The sequence below is a fragment of the Heteronotia binoei genome, chromosome 5 (genome assembly GCF_032191835.1).
Source record: "Heteronotia binoei isolate CCM8104 ecotype False Entrance Well chromosome 5, APGP_CSIRO_Hbin_v1, whole genome shotgun sequence".
Classification (NCBI taxonomy): Eukaryota; Metazoa; Chordata; class Lepidosauria; order Squamata; family Gekkonidae; genus Heteronotia; species Heteronotia binoei.
The window spans coordinates 5,731,459-5,749,545 of record NC_083227.1 but is presented as its reverse complement, the minus strand read 5'-3'; the positions used below and the strand labels follow the sequence as shown (position 1 = coordinate 5,749,545).

The 18,087-nt window shown below is 47.4% G+C and overlaps 1 protein-coding gene across 1 annotated transcript; it reads right to left on the bottom strand.

Moving 5' to 3' along the window:
- Positions 1 to 12,745: 12,745 nt before the first annotated feature.
- On the bottom strand, positions 12,746 to 18,026 carry LOC132571593 (oocyte zinc finger protein XlCOF6-like). Its single transcript, XM_060238392.1, has 2 exons — positions 17,993 to 18,026; positions 12,746 to 15,321 (listed from the first exon to the last, which is right to left on the bottom strand). The coding sequence occupies exons 1-2, from the start codon at positions 18,024 to 18,026 to the stop codon at positions 12,746 to 12,748; spliced, it is 2,610 nt and encodes an 869-aa protein (XP_060094375.1).
- Between the last annotated feature and the right edge of the window lie 61 nt (positions 18,027 to 18,087).

The window sequence follows — 18,087 nt, the reverse complement described above, 5'->3', positions numbered from 1 at the left end:
CTTGGAGAAACGTCGACTGCGGGGTGACATGATAGAGGTTTACAAGATAATGCATGGAATGGAGAAAGTAGAGAAAGAAGTACTTTTCTCCCTTTCTCACAATACAAGAACTCGTGGGCATTCGATGAAATTGCTGAGCAGACAGGTTAAGACGGATAAAAGGAAGTACTTCTTCACCCAAAGGGTGATTAACATGTGGAATTCACTGCCACAGGAGGTGGTGGCGGCCACAAGTATAGCCACCTTCAAGAGGGGTTTAGATAAAAATATGGAGCACAGGTCCATCAGTGGCTATTAGCCACAGTGTATGTGTGTATATAACATTTTTTGCCACTGTGTGACACAGAGTGTTGGACTTGATGGGCCGTTGGCCTGATCCAACATGGCTTCTCTTATGTTCTTATGTTCTTACGAAGATGGTGAGGGGTCTGGAGACCAAGTCCTATGAGGAAAGGTTGAAGGAGCTGGGGATGTTTAGCCTGGAGAGGAGGTGGCTGAGAGGTGATAGGATCACCATCTTCAAGTACTTGAAGGGCTGTCCTATAGAGGATGGTGTGGAATTGTTTTCTGTGGCCCCCGGAAGGTCGGACCAGAATCAATAGGTTGAAATTAAATCAAAAGAGTTTCCGGCTCAACATTAGGAAGAACTTCCTGACAGACCGATTCTTCAGTGGAACAGGCTTCCTCGGGAGGTGGCGGGCTCTCCTCCCTTGGAGCTTTTTCAACAGAGGCTAGATGGCCATCTGACAGCGATGAAGATCTTGTGAATTTAGGTGGAGGTGTTTGTTTTTTTCCTGCATTGTGCAGGAGGTTGGACTAGATGACCCTGGAGGTCCCTTCCAAGTCTATGATTCTAAGCAAGCATGCAAATAACAGATGGCAAGGGATCTTGACACTCCCACCTTATGGGGTGGCCTGCCCATCTCCCCCTGTCCTGGTCTTCCTCAAACAATGCAAAACTGAATCGTTTCCCACTGCAGCCTGACCTCCATCCTGGCCTTGCTCTAAAGCAGGGCCCAGAAAGACCCCCTACTAGGGCTGCTTCCCCCACCCCACCCTCCTCGACCCACCCAGGCATCCCCTAGTCCGGCTTCTCTAGCCCTAGTCCTTCCATGCAAGCTGGAGGGCTTCAGGTTTTCTCATCTCCTTTTTGTGTCCTCTCTAGGAACTGCGGCGCTCTCTGCTTCCTAACCCTTTACTAGCTGTTGTGCAGGGAAGAAATAAAACTATTCCAATGGCTTTTCTCAGCTGAAGGAAGGGATTCGAGGTGCCTTTTAAGTGTCAGCCTTGCCAAGGCAATCTTCTCTCTAGAGCCCTCTCAGCCCCACCCACCTCGCAGAGCCTCTGTTGTGGGGGAGGAAGATATAGGAGATAGTAAGCGGCTTGGAGTCTCTGATTCAGAGAGAAGGGCGGGGTATAAATCTGCAGTCTTCTACAAGTGTCAGCCTTCCCAAGACAATCTTCTCTCTAGAGCCCTCGCAGAGCCTCTGTTGTGGGGGAGGAAGATATAGGAGATTGTAAGCGGCTTGGAGTCTCTGATTCAGAGAGAAGGGCAGGGTATAAATCTGCGGTCTTCTTCAAGTGTCAGCCTTCCGAAGACAATCTTTTCTTTGAGCTCTCTCAGCCCCACCCACCTTGCAGAGTCTCTGTTGTGGGGGAGGAAGATATAGGAGATTGTAAGCGGCTTGGAGTCTCTGACTCAGAGAGATGGGCAGGGTATAAATCTGCAGTCTTCTTCAAGTGTCAGCCTTGCCAAGACAATCTTCTCTCTAGAGCACTCTCAGCCCCACCCACCTTACGGGGTGTCTGTTGTGGGGGAGGAAGATGTAGGAGATTGTAGGCCACTCTGAGCCTCTGTCCTTGAAAGGACAGCTGCTGTGAGAGCTCTCTCAGCCCCACCCACCTCACAAGGCGTCTGTTGTGGGGGAAGAAGGTATGGGAGATTGTGAGAATCTGAGTCTCTGATTCAGGGAGAAGGCCGGGGTAGAAATCTGCATTTTTTTAACTTCTTCATGCATTTAAAATTACTTTCTCCTATGTGGTTATCCACCACCCCCCGGGGGCGGAGTGCAGGAGGGAGGTAGACGTGCCAATCCCCAGGTCCCAGCGAAGGTTCTCCCGCTTTCCCAGTCTCCTTCCCGCCCCCACAGCCACCGTGTGACTTTCCACCTCTGGAGGTTTCAGTCTCCGATTAAAAGGCTTCCTCTTGGAATGGGGTGTCTGTGTTACTTGGAAGAAGTTGGCTGCGACTCGTGAGTAAGCGGTTTGGAGTCTTTGATTCAGAGAGAAGGGCGGGGTATAAATCTGCAGTCTTCTTCACGTGTCAGCCTTGCCAAGACAATCTTCTCTCTAGAGCACTCTCAGCCCCACCCACCTCACAAGGTGTCTGTTGTGGGATAGAAGATATGGGATATTGTGAGAATCTGAGTCTCTGATTCAGGGAGAAGGGCGGAGAAGAAATCTGCAATTCTTCTTCATGCATTTAAAATTACTTTCTCCTATGTGGTTATCGCCCCCCCCGGGGGCAGAGTGCAGGAGGGAGGTAGACGTGCCAATCCCCAGGTCCCAGCGAAGGTTCTCCCGCTTTCCCAGTCTCCTTCCCGCCCCCACAGCCACCATGTGACTTTCCACCTCCGGAGGTTTCAGTCTCCGATTAAAAGGAGTCCTCTTGGAATGGGGTGTCTGTGTTACTTGGAAGAAGTTGGCTGCGACTCGTGAGTAGAGATGCCAATCCCTCACTTCAGAGTGGCCAGAAACGGGGAGGGGGGGAGTAAGAGAGGGAAGGAAATGTCTGCTGGGCACTTCATTGCTCCCTATGTGGAGATGGATTCTCTTAGGGTATAATCAGGAATTGATCTGGAGGAACTGGGTGTTTTGGGGGGCCTACTTTTTGAGGTAGAGGCACCAAATTTCCCGTATAGCATCTAATGCCTCTCCCCCAAATACCCCCCAAGTTTCAAAATAATTGGACCAACGGGTCCGATTCTGTGAGCCCCAAAAGAAGGTGCCCCTATCCTTCATTATTGCCTATGGAAAGGAAAAGGAAAGGTCCCGTGTGCAAGCACCAGTCGTTTCCGACTCTGGGGTGACGTTGCTTTCACGTTTTCACAGCAGACTTTTTAATGGGGTGGTTTGCAATTGCCTTCCCCAGTCATCTACGCTTTCCCCCCAGCAAACTGGGGACTCATTTGACTGACCTCGGAAGGATGGAAGGCTGAGTCCACCTTGGGCCGGCTACCTGAACCCAGATTCCGCTGGAATCAAACTCATGTCGTCGTGAGCAGAGAGTTCAGACCACAGTACTACTGCTTTACCGCTCTGCGCCACGGGGCCGCTTAGCGTTGGAAGGAAGGCATTTAATAAGGTGTGCAGTGGTCCCTTTCAATGTGATGGCCAGAACTCTCTGGAGTTCAATAATGCTTGTCACACCCTTGCTCCTGGCTCCGCCCCCCATGTCTCCTGGCTCCAGCCCCCAAAGTCTCCTGGCTCCACCCCAAAAGTCTCCTCACTCCACCCCCACGTCTCCTGGCTCCATCCCCAAAGTCTCCTGGCCGTGTCCCCAAAAGTCTCCTGGCTCCACCCCAAAAGTCTCCTGGCTCCGCCTCCACGTCTCCAGGCTCCACCCCAAAGTCTCCTGGCTCTGCCTCCAAGTCTCCTGGCTCCACCCCCAAAGTCTCCTGGCTCCACTCCAAACTCTCCTGGCTCCGCCCCCCAAAGAGAACGGCGGGTTATAAATCTGCAGTCATCTTCTTCAAGTGTCAGTCTTGCCAAGACAATCTTCTCTCTAGTGCCCTCTCAGCCCCACCCACCTCGCAGAGTCTCTGTTGTGGGGGAGGAAGATATAGGAGATTGTAAGCGGCTTGGAGCCTCTGATTCAGAGAGAAGGGCGGGGTATAAATTTGCAGTCGTCTTCTTCAAGTGTCAGTCTTGCCAAGACAATCTTCTCCTTAGTTCTGGGGGCATCAAGCCTTGCTGTGGTTTCTCAGTGGGACTGGCCAGGCACTCTCTGTTCATGCTCAGAAGCACTTTCAGCCAATGGAAAGCTAAGCAGAAAACAAAAGGGAGTACAAAAAATTCACCCAGCAAAGGCAGGGAACCTTCACCTGCTGCCCTCAGGTGCGCTCTGAGGCGGCTTCTTGGTCAGGGTTTTTGCAGGGCTTCCTGGGGGGCCATGGGGGTTGTCCCTTTGTTTTTCCTTTGGACTGAGACTCTTTTTAATTAGCACTGTAAGCTGCCTTGAACCACCAGAAAAACAGGATGTCGGCATTTTAATGAAATAAAATCATATATTCTAATAAGAGCAGAGTTGGCCAGATAGGAGCATACCTGAATTCAGCGAGCAGAGCTTGTGAGTGCGCAAGAGAGATTTCCCCGCAAATCTTGAAAGAAGCCCTGTGGTTGCAGGAAAATGTGCAATATATTGGGGGAGGAGGGGGCATGGGTTTCACTTTTTGAAAACACCACCACCACCAAAAGCATAAGAGGATCCCCTGCAGCTTGAAGAAACAGACCCACTGGGTTTCTGCTGAACAAAGCAGGAGTGAAGTGACACCTTTAAGACCAACCCATTTTTATTTAGAACGTCAGCTTTCGTGTGCTCTTAAGCACACTTCATCAGACGAGGAATCCGGCACAGTGAGCAAAGGCATACACAGCTGAGCACAGCCATACAGAGCTGGTAGGCAGCGGTGTAAGGAAAAGCCCTCTATGGACATCGTGATCACCAGTATGGTTGCCAGGGTGCCTGGAGTTTTGACTCGCACACATCTGCTCTAAGAAGTGGATTTCGCCCACAGTTTCTAAGGCTTATGTGGATACTATAAGCCTCAGCTTTGCAGCAGCATTCTTCATCTCTGGATGGGTGTTAGCCAGAACTACAGACGAGCTTCCAGCTGCTTTTTGTGTGCCCAGTCTTGGCCGCTGCAGTGGAAGAAGCCATGCCACCATGTTTCCAGCCTGTTCCCATGAACCAAAGGCTAACACCACCAGAATCCATCTTGTCTTCCTGACTCCATATCCAACAGCTGCTTCAGCTTCTGCATAAGCCAATCAAGCATATCCTGCCAGACCACTCAAGCCTTTGTCCAACAGAACTCGAGACAAAGACTGGTGCCAAGAAGAGGAAGACCATCTCCTGCCAGAGCCAAGTCTTTTGTCCAACCCAGGTGTTATCTAGGCCAACATTTGATTCTCTGTTGTTACCTTTTTAGATAAATCCATTTAATCTTAAGTGTTCTCCACCCAGTAATCACTTCTATTCTTCCCAACTGTCACTTTAGAGCCTCCCCCTGGTCCGTTTCAATCTGAAAGTTCTCTCAGGTATCCAGGATCCAAGCAAGTCCATTGGTCAAGAGCAAGCACCCAATTAGGTGTCACCAATGCACTTTCTATTGGCTACTGCAGAAGTCCAGCTTTATGGTCACTGTAGAGCCTCCCCTTTCTCCTCCCCTATACCTCCCAGCCCGAGAGTCTAAGGTAGTATATTTAACCTCTGACCCAACTCCACTCATGTGTGCATCTAGCAGTGCCCCAGTTCCACTGTCTAGATCCATCCCCAATTCTGGCCACAGTTTTGGGTCCATTTCCCCCGTCCTCTTTTGTCGCCATTGGAGCCTTCTTGAAGACGATAGGTAAATATCACCCTGTTTGTCTACCCATGTGTTCCTCTATCTCTCTCTATATATTTCCTAGGACTGTATGTATGATTGTATGAGTATAATATCTTGTATGTATGCCTATATTTTCTAGAATAAATTGCAATTGTTTTACTTAATTAGAATCCCCATTATTTAAGCAATACTCTCTGGTTGGTTAATCTTGTGTCACATAAGAACATAAGAGGAGCCATGTTGGATCAGGCCAGTGGCCAATCCAGTCCAACACTCTTGAGTCACATAAGAACATAAGAGAAGCTCTGTTGGATCAGGCCAATGGCCCCTCCAGTCCAACACTCTGTGTCACATAAGAGAAGCCATGTTGGATCAGGCCAGTGGTCCATCGAGTCCAACACTCTTGTGTCACATAAGAGAAGCCATGTTGGGTCAGGCCAATGGCCCATCCAGTCCAACACTCTTGTGTCACATAAGAGAAGCCATGTTGGATCAGGCCAGTGGTCCATCGAGTCCAACACTCTGAGTCACATAAGAACATAAGAGAAGCCCTGTTGGATCAGGCCAATGGCCCATCCAGTCCAAAACTCTGTGTCACATAAGAACATAAGAGGAGCCATGTTGGATCAGGCCAGTGGCCCATCGAGTCCAACACTCTGAGTCACATAAGAACATAAGAGAAGCCCTGTTGGATCAGGCCAGTGGCCAATCCAGTCCAACGCTCTGTGTCACATAAGAACATAAGAGAAGCCCTGTTGGATCAAGCCAATGGCCCATCCAGTCCAACACTCTGTGTCACATAAGAACATAAGAGAAGCCCTGTTGGATCAGGCCAGTGTCCCACCCAGTCCAACACTCTGTGTCACATAAGAACATAAGAGAAGCCATGTTGGATCAGGCCAATGGCCCCTCCAGTCCAACACTCTGTGTCACATAAGAACATAAGAGGAGCCATGTTGGATCAGGCCAGTGGCCCATCCAGTCCAACACTCTGTGTCACACAAGAACATAAGAGAAGCCCTGTTGGATCAAGCCAATGGCCCATCCAGTCCAACACTCTGTGTCACATAAGAACATAAGAGAAGCCCTGTTGGATCAAGCCAATGGCCCATCCAGTCCAACACTCTGTGTCACATAAGAACATAAGAGAAGCCCTGTTGGATCAAGCCAGTGGCCCATCCAGTCCAACACTCTGTGTCACATAAGAACATAAGAGAAGCCCTGTTGGATCAGGCCAGTGTCCCACCCAGTCCAACACTCTGTGTCACATAAGAACATAAGAGAAGCCATGTTGGATCAGGCCAATGGCCCATCCAGTCCAACACTCTGTGTCACATAAGAACATAAGAGAAGCCCTGTTGGATCAGGCCAGTGGCCCATCCAGTCCAACACTCTGTGTCACATAAGAACATAAGAGAAGCCATGTTGGATCAGGCCAATGGCCCATCCAGTCTAACACTCTGTGTCACACAGTGGCCAATATATGTGTGTGTGTGCATATACATATACACACATACACATATACATACACACACACACACATATATATATATACTGTATATATATAATAGCCACTGATGGACCTCTGCTCCATGTGTTTATTCAATCCCCTCTTAAAGCTGGCTATGCTTGTAGCCGCCACCACCTCCTGTGGCAGTGAATTCCACATGTTAATCACCTTTTGGGTGAAGGACTTCCTTTTATCCGTTCTAACCTGACTGCTCAGCAATTTCATTGAATGCCCATGAGTTCTTGTATTGTGAGAAAGGGAGAAAAGTACTTTTCTCTACTTTCTCCATCCCTTGCACAATCTCGAGGAAAAGGCATTTCTTCCTCACATCATGAACTCATCCAGCGGTGGCCAAGGGTAGCTCTCCAGATGTTTTCAGCCTACAAATCCCATCAGCCCCAGTCAGCATGGCCAATGGCTGGGGCTGATGGGAGTTGTAGGCAAAAAAACATCTGGAGAGCTACCGTTGGCCACCTCCGGACTCATCCACTTTGAGTCTCCAGGAGAAAACTGGTACAGAAACAATAAAGGAGAAACCGTTGATGAAGAAAACAAACAGGGAGGGGCTCACCATCAGTGGAAGAGGGAAGAAAGCAAGTTTCCCCCCAACCCTCCCCTTCTTCTTCCTCCTGGGACTTTGGGGGGGGGTAGGGGACTACATTTCCCAGCAGGCCTTACAATCCCCAGGGTGGTCCACCCTGCCTCCTCCAGAGTGGGGGGGGGAAAGGGAGGGGGGTCCTGCAGCGCCTCCCTCTCCCCACCTTTCCCCGGCTGCTGGGGGCAGGATCCGGCCTTTGCACCTGTGCAGGAGGAGGACAGGTGAGCAGAGCGGAGGACTCGGGCAAGACAGGGGAGGGGAGGGGTCTGATCCCTTATGGCTGTCCTTTCTAACCCCCCCCCCCCTTAAGCTGGCTGCCGTCGCGGGGGGGGGGCAGCTCTTGCTTTTTTTTGCAAGCTGCTGCTGAAGAATACCGACCCCCCTGATCGTCTCCCCATCCCCTGGCTGCATTTTTGCACCGAGAATGGCTAAGAACATAAGATAGATCCAAACAAAGCAGGAGTCAAGTGACACCTTGAAGACCAGCCCATTTTTATTTAGAACGTCAACTTTCGTGTGCTCTTAAGCACGCTTCATCGGACGAGGAATCCAGCACAGTGAGCAGAGCCATGCATAGCTGAGCAGAGCCACACAGAGCTGGTAGGCAGTGGCCCAGAATGCAACATGGTACAGATTTAAGAAACCAATGACAGTGAAGTTAAATTATCTGGTAGGCAGTGGTTTAGAATGCAAAACAGTACAATGACAGAATAGTAACCTTAACAAATGGAGCAAACCTTTGATCTGAGTAGCAGGAGCACGCGAAAGCAACAAACAGCAGTGTGCAGTAAAATTAACAAATTGAGCAAACCTTTGATCTGAGTAGCATGAGCACGCGAAAGCAACAAAACAGCAGTATGAAGTAAAATTAACAAACTGAGCAAAGCTTTGATCTGAGTAGCATAAGAATGCAAAAGCAACAGACAGCAGTGTGCAGTAAAATTAACAAACTGAGCAAACCTTTGATCAGAGTAGCATAAGAATGTGAAAGCAACAAAACAGCAGTATGCAGTAAAATTAACAAACTGAGCAAAGCTTTGATCTGAGTTGCATGAGCATGCGAAAGCAACAAAACAGCAGTATGTCAAAATGTGAGATTGTCTGTCAATGACAATGGGAGATGGATTCAATATATGTCATGGGATAAGTAACCAAAGCCCCTGTTTGAGTGTGTCAAGACAGCTAAAAGAGAAATACATGGGATAGTGATTTTCTTGTCCATCTAATTTACTTTTTAACATGTAAACATCATTCTAGTTTGCCATAGGAAAAAGGAATACAATAAAATATAGTGAAAATGTATGTTTGGCTCTGTATAGCTCTGCTCAGCTCTGTATGGCTCTGCTCACTGTGCTGGATTCCTCGTCTGATGAAGTGTGCTTAAGAGCACACGAAAGCAGACGTTGTAAATAAAAATTGGTTGGTCTTAAAGGTGCCACTTCCCTCCTGCTTTGTTCAGCTGCTTCAGTTGATACATCCAAATAGGCAGCCATGTTGGTCTGAAGTAGTAGAACAAAATAGGAGTCAATTCTACCTTTAAGATGTAGTTTTATTCAGAATGATTATATGGAAAAAGTTTTGAATGATCCAATTGAAAAAACAGAAATTGAAGTAGTGATTAATGCAAAAATTGAGATTGATACCATATGTTACCAAATAAAATTGTTTTAAACCAAGACGTAGTTTTATTCAGAATGGAAGCTTTCGTGTGCCCTTGCCTGTGAGAGGGGATCTTTTGAATCTTACTCTGGGAAAGAACCCTCCGGAGAAAAAAGAACACTGGACACCAAGGTCACAATTTTATGAAAATTTATTAATACAGGATCTTGAACAAAGATTTCCTCCACTTGCACCTGCTGAGATGGCCTTGGGTCAGCCATAGCTCTGGTAGAGGTTGTCCTTGAAAGGGCAGCTGCTGTGAGAGCCCTCTCCAGCCCCACCCACCTCACAGGGTGTCTGTTGTGGGGGAGGAAGGTAAAGGAGATTGTGAGCCGCTCTGAGACTCTTCGGAGTGGAGGGCGGGATAGAAATCCAATATCTCCTTCTTCTTCTTCTCCTCTCTTTAATCACATCCAGATTTCTCAAACCCATCCTTTGACCTGAAGAAATGCATTGGAGACATAGCTACACCCCACAGATAACTCATAGCCACTCATTACTTTATTTAAGAGACCAGAAGCAAGAAAAATGATATAGACATCCAATGTAAAACTTGATAGAAGGTCTCACCCTTCACAAGGACTTCCTTGGAGTTCCCTGTAAGATGAAAGCAAGGCGTGGAGAGTTCAGGTGAAGACCTCTCATCTCGGCTTCCGCTGGGCTTTCCCTCCACTTTTAGACATTTTTGATGTGTCTGCCCTCCTCTTCTGTCCAACCAGAATCAACAGCAACAGCAAGTCTTTATTGGCATAAAACAGATTTAGCAGTAAAATAGCAATATAAATAATATAAAATCCTAGATTATAAAGTACATAGGGAGCTAATATACATAAAATAAGTAAATATATATATAAGTCGAGTTTAGCCAAATTAAATGATTAAAACAAATAAAATGCGGTCATTCCAGAACCATTCTCTGTCGTATTTCCACGGCCTGTTGAAGAAATCTAGCAACCGTTTAAGTTACCTCAGAGCAAGTGTCATTTAAAAGTTTGTGGACTTTGCCTGAATCAGCACAGCCCAACATATCTGCTAAAATATCTTTCAGATATATACAACGAATATCATCATAAAGAGGACAGTTCAATAATACATGGGAAATAGTTTCAATACACTTGGGATTACAAAGAGGGTGGGGTGGGGTGGGGTGGGGGAAGCAGCCCTAGTAGGGGGTCTTTCTGGGCCCTGCTTTCAGAGCAAGCCCAGGATGGAGGTCAGGCTGCAGTGGTGAATGATTCAGTTTTGCATTGTTTCAGGAAGACCAGGACAGGGGGAGATGGGCAGGCCACCCCATAAGGTGGGAGTGTCAAGATCCCTTGCCATCTGTTATTTGCATGCTTGCTTAGAATCATAGACTTGGAAGGGACCTCCAGGGTCATCTAGTCCAACCTCCTGCACAATGCAGGAAAAAAACAAACACCTCCACCTAAATTCACAGGATCTTCATCGCTGTCAGATGGCCATCTAGCCTCTGTTGAGAAACCTCCAAGGGAGGAGAGCCCGCCACCTCCCGAGGAAGCCTGTTCCACTGAAGAATCGGTCTGTCAGGAAGTTCTTCCTAATGTTGAGCTGGAAACTCTTTTGATTTAATTTCAACCTATTGATTCTGGTCCGACCTTCCGGGGGCCACAGAAAACAATTCCACACCATCCTCTATAGGACAGCCCTTCAAGTACTTGAAGATGGTGATCCTATCACCTCTCAGCCACCTCCTCTCCAGGCTAAACATCCCCAGCTCCTTCAACCTTTCCTCATAGGACTTGGTCTCCAGACCCCTCACCATCTTCGTAGCCTTCCTCTGGACCCATCCCAACTTGTCTATACCCTTCTTAAAATGTGGTGCCCAAAACTGAACACAATACAGTTCCTTGCTATGTCTGGGAGAAACGAAACTTCAGCTTCCCATGAGGAAGCTTAGGATTCCTAGCACTGACTGACCGACAGGAGAGATGGTGGAAGATTGGAGGCGGGCGAATGTTGTCCCCATCTTCAAGAAGGGGAAAAAAGCGGATCCGGGTAACTACCGACCTGTCAGTATACCTGGAAAAGTTTCTATACCTGGAAAAGTTTTAGAACAAATCATCAGTCGGTCCTGGAACATTTAGAAAGAATGGATGTGATTACTAAGAGCCACCATGGGTTTCTCAAGAACAAGTCATGTTAAACTAACTTGATCTCTTTTTTTGAGAAAGTGACTACCTTGCTGGATCAGGGGAATGCTGTAGACATTGTTTATCTTGATTTCAGTAAGGCTTTTGAGAAGGTTCCACATACTATCCTTGTTGACAAGTTGGTAAAATGTGGCTTGGATCCTGTTACCGTCAGGTGAATCTGTAACTGGTTGACAGATCGCACCCAAAGAGTGCTTGTGAATGGTTCCTCATCCTCTTGGAGAGGAGTGACAAGCGGAGTGCCTCTGGGATATGTCCTGGGACCTGTTTTGTTCAACATCTTGATTAATGATTTGGATGAAGGAATAGAGGGAATGCTTATTAAATTTGCTGATGATACTAAATTGGGAGGGGTTGCAAACACAGAAGAAGACAGAAATGTGATACTGGATGATTCAAGGGGGACTACGAAGAGTCAGAGATTGGGGATAAGCCTTGTTCCAAGGGTCATTTCTGGCTCATAGAGTTCGGGTGTGTGTGTGTGTGTGTGTGTCAGACTTAGAGGAGGGAAATCTTACTTCACCTTCCTGATTCTCTGGGAGAAGCTGTGGGTGGGTGGGGAACACAACCAGGATTCGCAGAATGCTCACCATCAAAACCAGGGATACGGGAGAATTTACATCATACTGGATGTTGATGTTTCGGGGGAGGAATCTGACCCCTAAGAACTTACTGAATTGTTGAGTTAGTGTGTAGAACCTTCTCCTTTCGACCCAAATGAACCCTACTGCCAGCACATTTTGGGCTTTTCACAGCAGGCTGGACTGGGGAGGGACTGAGGTTCAGAAAGGCTTCTCCAGAACCGCTGTTCAGATAAAAATCTTTGCCAATTAAGGATGCCGGCGGCTGTACTAGGTTTTTGCCAAAAGAAGAGAGGTTGTAGATACCAGTTACCCTCAACTTGTCTATTTCTTCCCAGGATTTGGGAAAGGAAATAAATCTGCCAGTTTTGTAGAAGTCAGAAACGTCTAAGGTTCCTTCTGTAGGCTGAGCATTCGTAACATTTCTTCTTGGTTAGGGAAAGATTTCCACGTGGATTAAAGCTTTATACAAGAGTTTAACCGCTTTGATGGTTTTTATAGTCTGTGGATGTTTTTTACTTGTGAAATAAGTGAAGTGCTCTTTTTCCAGCCTAAGGGGCTACATGGTTTCTCCTCATGTCAGTTCTCAGGTGTTTTCAAAAAGTGCTACTCCAACTTCACCCCTTTGCACACTCTAAGGACTCAAAACGTTTCTCCCCTGTGTGGGTCCTCTGATGCAGTTGAAGGTTGCCACTCTGACTGAATCTCTTTCCACATACTGAGCATTCAAAAGGTTTCTCTCCTGTGTGGGTTCTCTGATGCTTTTGAAGAGTGCAACTTTGACTGAATCTCTTTCCACACTCTGAGCATTCAAAAGGTTTCTCTCCTGTGTGGGTTCTCTGATGGCTTTGAAGAGTGCTACTGTAACTGAATCTCTTTCCATATTCTGAGCATTCAAAAGGTTTCTCTCCTGTGTGGGTTCCCTGATGCTTTTGAAGATGGCCACTCTGATTGAATCTCTTTCCACACGCTGAGCATGCAAAAGGTTTCTCTCCTGTGTGGGTTCTCTGATGCTTTTGAAGAGTGCAACTTTGACTGAATCTCTTTCCACACTCTGAGCATTCAAAAGGTTTCTCTCCTGTGTGGGTTCTCTGATGGCTTTGAAGAGTGCTACTGTAACTGAATCTCTTTCCACATTCTGAGCATTCAAAAGGTTTCTCTCCTGTGTGGGTTCCCTGATGCTTTTGAAGATGGCCACTCTGACTGAATCTCTTTCCACATACTGAGCATTCAAAAGGTTTCTCTCCTGTGTGGGTTCTCTGATGCTTTTGAAGAGTGCAACTTTGACTGAATCTCTTTCCACACTCTGAGCATTCAAAAGGTTTCTCTCCTGTGTGGGTTCTCTGATGGCTTTGAAGAGTGCTACTGTAACTGAATCTCTTCCCACATTCTGAGCATTCAAAAGGTTTCTCTCCTGTGTGGGTTCCCTGATGCTTTTGAAGATTGCCACTCTGACTGAATCTCTTTCCACACGCTGAGCATGCAAAAGGTTTCTCTCCTGTGTGGGTTCTCTGATGTTTTTGAAGAGTGCCACTGTGACTGAATCTCTTTCCACACTCTGAGCATGCAAAAGGTTTCTCTCCTGTGTGGGTCCTCTGATGTTTTTGAAGAGTGCCACTGTGACTGAATCTCTTTCCACACTCTGTGCATTCAAAAGGTTTCTCCCCTGTGTGAGTCCTATGATGCAGTTGAAGATTGCCACTCTGACTGAATCTCTTTCCACACGCTGAGCATGCAAAAGGTTTCTCTCCTGTGTGGGTTCTCTGATGCTCTTTAAGACTGCTACTGTGACTGAATCTCTTTCCACACTCTGAGCATGCAAAAGGCTTCTCTCTTGTGTGGATCCTCTGATGTTTTTGAAGAGTGCCACTGTGACTGAATCTCTTTCCACACTCTGTGCATGCAAAAGGTTTCTCCTCTGTGTGGGTTCTCTGATGCTTTTGAAGAGTGCCACTGTGACTGAATCTCTTTCCACATTTTGAGTATGCAAAAGGTTTCTCTCCTGTGTGGGTCCTATGATGGTTTTGAAGAGTGCCACTGTGACTGAATCTCTTTCCACACTCTGTGCATTCAAAAGGTTTCTCCCCTGTGTGGGTTCTGTGATGCAGTTGAAGGTTGCCACTCTGACTGAATCTCTTTCCACACTCTGAGCATTCAAAAGGTTTCTCCCCTGTGTGGGTTCTCTGATGCTTTTGAAGACTGCTCTTGGCACTGAATGTCCTTCCACACTCTGAGCATTTAAAAGGTTTCTCTCCTGTGTGGGTTCTCTGATGCTGTTGAAGACTGTTACTCTGACTGAATCTCTTTGCACACGCTGAGCATGCAAAAGGTTTCTCCCCTGTGTGGGTTCTCTGATGCTTTTGAAGACTGCTCTTGGCACTGAATGTCCTTCCACACTCTGAGCATTTAAAAGGTTTCTCCCCTGTGTGAATTCTTTGGTGGTGTTGAAGAGTGCCACTATGACTGAATCTCTTTCCACACGCTGAGCAAACAAAAGGTTTCTCTCCTGTGTGGGTTCTCTGATGCTGTTGAAGACTGTTACTCTGACTGAATCTCTTTGCACACTCTGAGCATTCAAAAGGTTTCTCTCCTGTGTGGGTTCTCTGATGCCGTTGAAGACTGTCACTCTGACTGAATCTCTTCCCACACTCTGTGCATGCAAAAGGTTTCTCTCCTGTGTGGGTTCTCTGATGCTTTTGAAGACCGCTCTTGGCACTGAATGTCTTTCCACACTCTGAGCATGCAAAAGGTTTCTCCCCTGTGTGGGTACTCTGATGTTGGTGAAGAGTGCCATTGAACCCGAATTTCTTTCCACCTGCTGAGCATTCAAACTGTTTATCCTCTTTGTGAGTTCTTTGACACTGCTGAAGCTTCCCATTCTGACGGAATTTCTTTCCACACTTTGAGTTTTCAAAAGATTTCTCTCGTTTTTGTATTCTTTGGTTCACTAGAAGCTGTGATCTACATGTGATGTCCTTTCCATACTTAATGGACTGACTCATCTCCATTCTATTGTGCTTGGGAAAATGTTCATTACGCTTTCTTCCATTTCTCTTCTCAACAAAATGGCTGTCCTTCTTTCTCTTGGGTCTGCCTCGATTCCTTACATTTCCTTTCGAGTCTTTATTAATAACTTCATCTGGCAAACGCAGCTGTAGTTCCTCACCCTCCTCATTCTTCTGATCATCCTTTGCTGGAAAAAAATGGAAGCATTAGTACCTGGGAGGGCAGGTAAGGGCCATCTGTGTGACAGACCCTTGGCCTCGTCACGCTTGACTAACCTTAACCAACCCCCCACCTTTCCCCAGAACATTCCGGATTTAAGGATACCTTTCAAGAGCCACAGCTGAGCTCTTTCCCAGAAGGAGCTGCTGATCTTTCAAATTCCAGGCCCCAGAAGGCCTGCCTCCCATCTTGTCCACTGTGGTTTATAATTCTACCAAACTAAGAGTTGCTTAAAAATGAAGCAGAAAAGTCCCATGGGCATTCCTTGCTTGTTGTCTTGAAATAACCATGAAGGATACGGACTTTCTACCAGCTCACTTGGGAAGGGAATGCTCTCTTGAGATCCTCCTGAGGGACAAAAAATCTATTGTCCATCCCTGGACCAAAGGAGGCTAGATTGCGTTCGAAGCGAGCTAGGGCCTTCTCAGTGGCAGCACCAGAATTGTGGAATGTCCTCCTGGAGGCCATAAGGGCCCTGCGGGATCTCTCCACTTTCCGCAAGGAATGTAAGACCGAATTGTTCTGACAGGCCTTTGATATCTAACCGGGAGAGAACTGCCACCCGACACCATATAGAGTATTCAGTGATCACCGTCAGAAAAGAAGAACTCGCTTATACTGCAGAGAAACACCACCATGAAATGCTTTTTAAAATTTTGTATTGTAATTATGCTTTATTGGTTTTTATTGGTTTTAGCTTCTGAATATGAATGAGGTCAGCTGCCCTGAGTCCACTTGCAGAGAGGGTGGGTGTAGTGGTTAAGTGTGATGACTCTTATCTGGGAGAACCGAGTTTGATTCCCCACTCCTCCACTTGCACCTGCTGGAATGGTCTTGGCTCAGCCATAGCTCTCTTATCTGGGAGAACCGGGTTTGATTCCCCCCTCCTCCACTTGCAGCTGCTGGAATGGCCTTGGGTCAGCCATAGCTCTCTTATCTGGGAGAACCGGGTTTGATTCCCCCCTCCTCCACTTGCACCTGCTGGAATGGCCTTGGGTCAGCCAGAGCTCTCTTATCTGGGAGAACCGGATTTGATTCCCCACTCCTCTACTTGCATCTGCAGGAATGGCCTTGGGTCAGCCATAGCTCTCTTATCTGGGAGAACCGGGTTTGATCCCCCACTCCTCCAGTTGCACCTGCTGAGATGGCCTTGGGTCAGCCATAGCTCTCATCTGGGAGAACCGGGTTTGATTCCCCGCTCCTCCACTTGCACCTGCTGGGATGGGCTTGGGTCAGCCAGAGCTCTCTTATCTGGGAGAACCGCAGGATAGAAATCCAATATATTCTTCTTCTTCCATTAAGACATGGCTATTCCTGTCTTTCCCAAGCAGACAGTGCCTGGCTGCCGATCCCCCCACCCCCAGCTTACATTCCTTAAATTCTATGCTGTGTCTCTGATTCAGTGTCTAGAGATTCGTGTCACATCTCTCTTGTATGTCCGGGGCTCTGGCCTGGCTGATAACCCATTGATGGACAAAGGGTAATGGCATCAAGGGTCTGACTACCGGTGTGCTCGTGGCATTCCCACAAGAAAGTTTTTATTTTGCAAAAAAAAGTATAGCTATTGTCAACGTTCCATTGTACGGTTCTCAAGAGAATTCTCTTTTCTGACTTCGATTAAGCAGCGGACGCTGTGTTTAAGTTCTATGCTCTGAGCTTTTTTGGAGGGACGGTGGCTCAGTGGTAGAGCATCTGCTTGGTAAGCAGAAGGTCCCAGGTTCAATCCCCGGCATCTCCCACTCAAAAGGCTCCAGGCAAGTAGGTGTGAAAAACCTCTGTGTGAGACCCTGGAGAGCCACTGCCAGTCTGAGTAGACAATACTGACTTTGATGGACCCAGGAGGGTCTGATTCAGTAGAAGGCAGCTTCATACGTTCATATGTTATTTTGCTGAAGGTTCAATAAAATACATTAGGGCATGCTTGTGTCTTCTTCTCTTCCTCCCAAAACTTGGTTCTAGCCAGATCCCATCCAGGAGTAAACTTAAGCGAGGCAGTACTCCAAGTAGAAGCCTGCTGACCTGGTAACAATTTTTTCCTGCAGAGACGGACAATGACCATTCCTATAGGGGAAGGACAGAATCCAAGCAAGAATAAAAGAATAACTTACCCCACATTTCCCCACTTCCCTTCCCAAAAGCTGCCTTCTCAACATACCTGGCTTCCCTCTATCTTTCCCACCCACCCCAGACCCCCCCGAAGGCCACAACACACGCAGCAAGTGTTTTGCACCCTTCATATTTCTCCCAACAACGGGCCTTATTCCAAGTAAAAGAATAAAAGGTCAAAATCAAAGCACAGAATCCCAACCAGTGTAAGGGGGGATCGATCATTTCCCAATAACAGCCAGAACCTGTCGTTTGCTATCCCATCAATGGGAAGGGAGTGTTGTAAAAGCTGGCAACAAAGAAATGAGGATCTGGACCCTTCTGGAGTCTTTCTGGAGGGCCTCTCATCCCACCTTTACCTCAGTCCAGGACCCCTTCTCTAGCTTGGGTGACAACTACACCACCGGCCACCGTTGCCTCTGGGCAAGGAACGCGACAGGGAGTCAAAACGGCATATTGTTGTTCAGTGTTTTGATTCATGCCTCATCACAATGGCGGAATTCACACCTTTGGCACCTAGAAAACGTCCTTACCCAGAGATGTCACGTTCCCATAGTTCTCCAGCATGACTTCCCTGTACAGAGCTCTTTGTCCCGGATCCAGCAGGGCCCACTCTGCCTCCGTGAAA

What these genes read in the sequence shown, in the direction of transcription:
- LOC132571593 (XM_060238392.1), bottom strand. Translation starts at nt 18,026, where the DNA reads ATGCTGGAGAACTATGGGAACGTGACATCTCTGG. An exon ending in TGGGAACGTGACATCTCTGG is followed by an intron (nt 15,322 to 17,992) that starts GTAAGGACGTTT and finishes ATTTTTTTCCAG; the next exon opens with CAAAGGATGATCAGAAGAAT.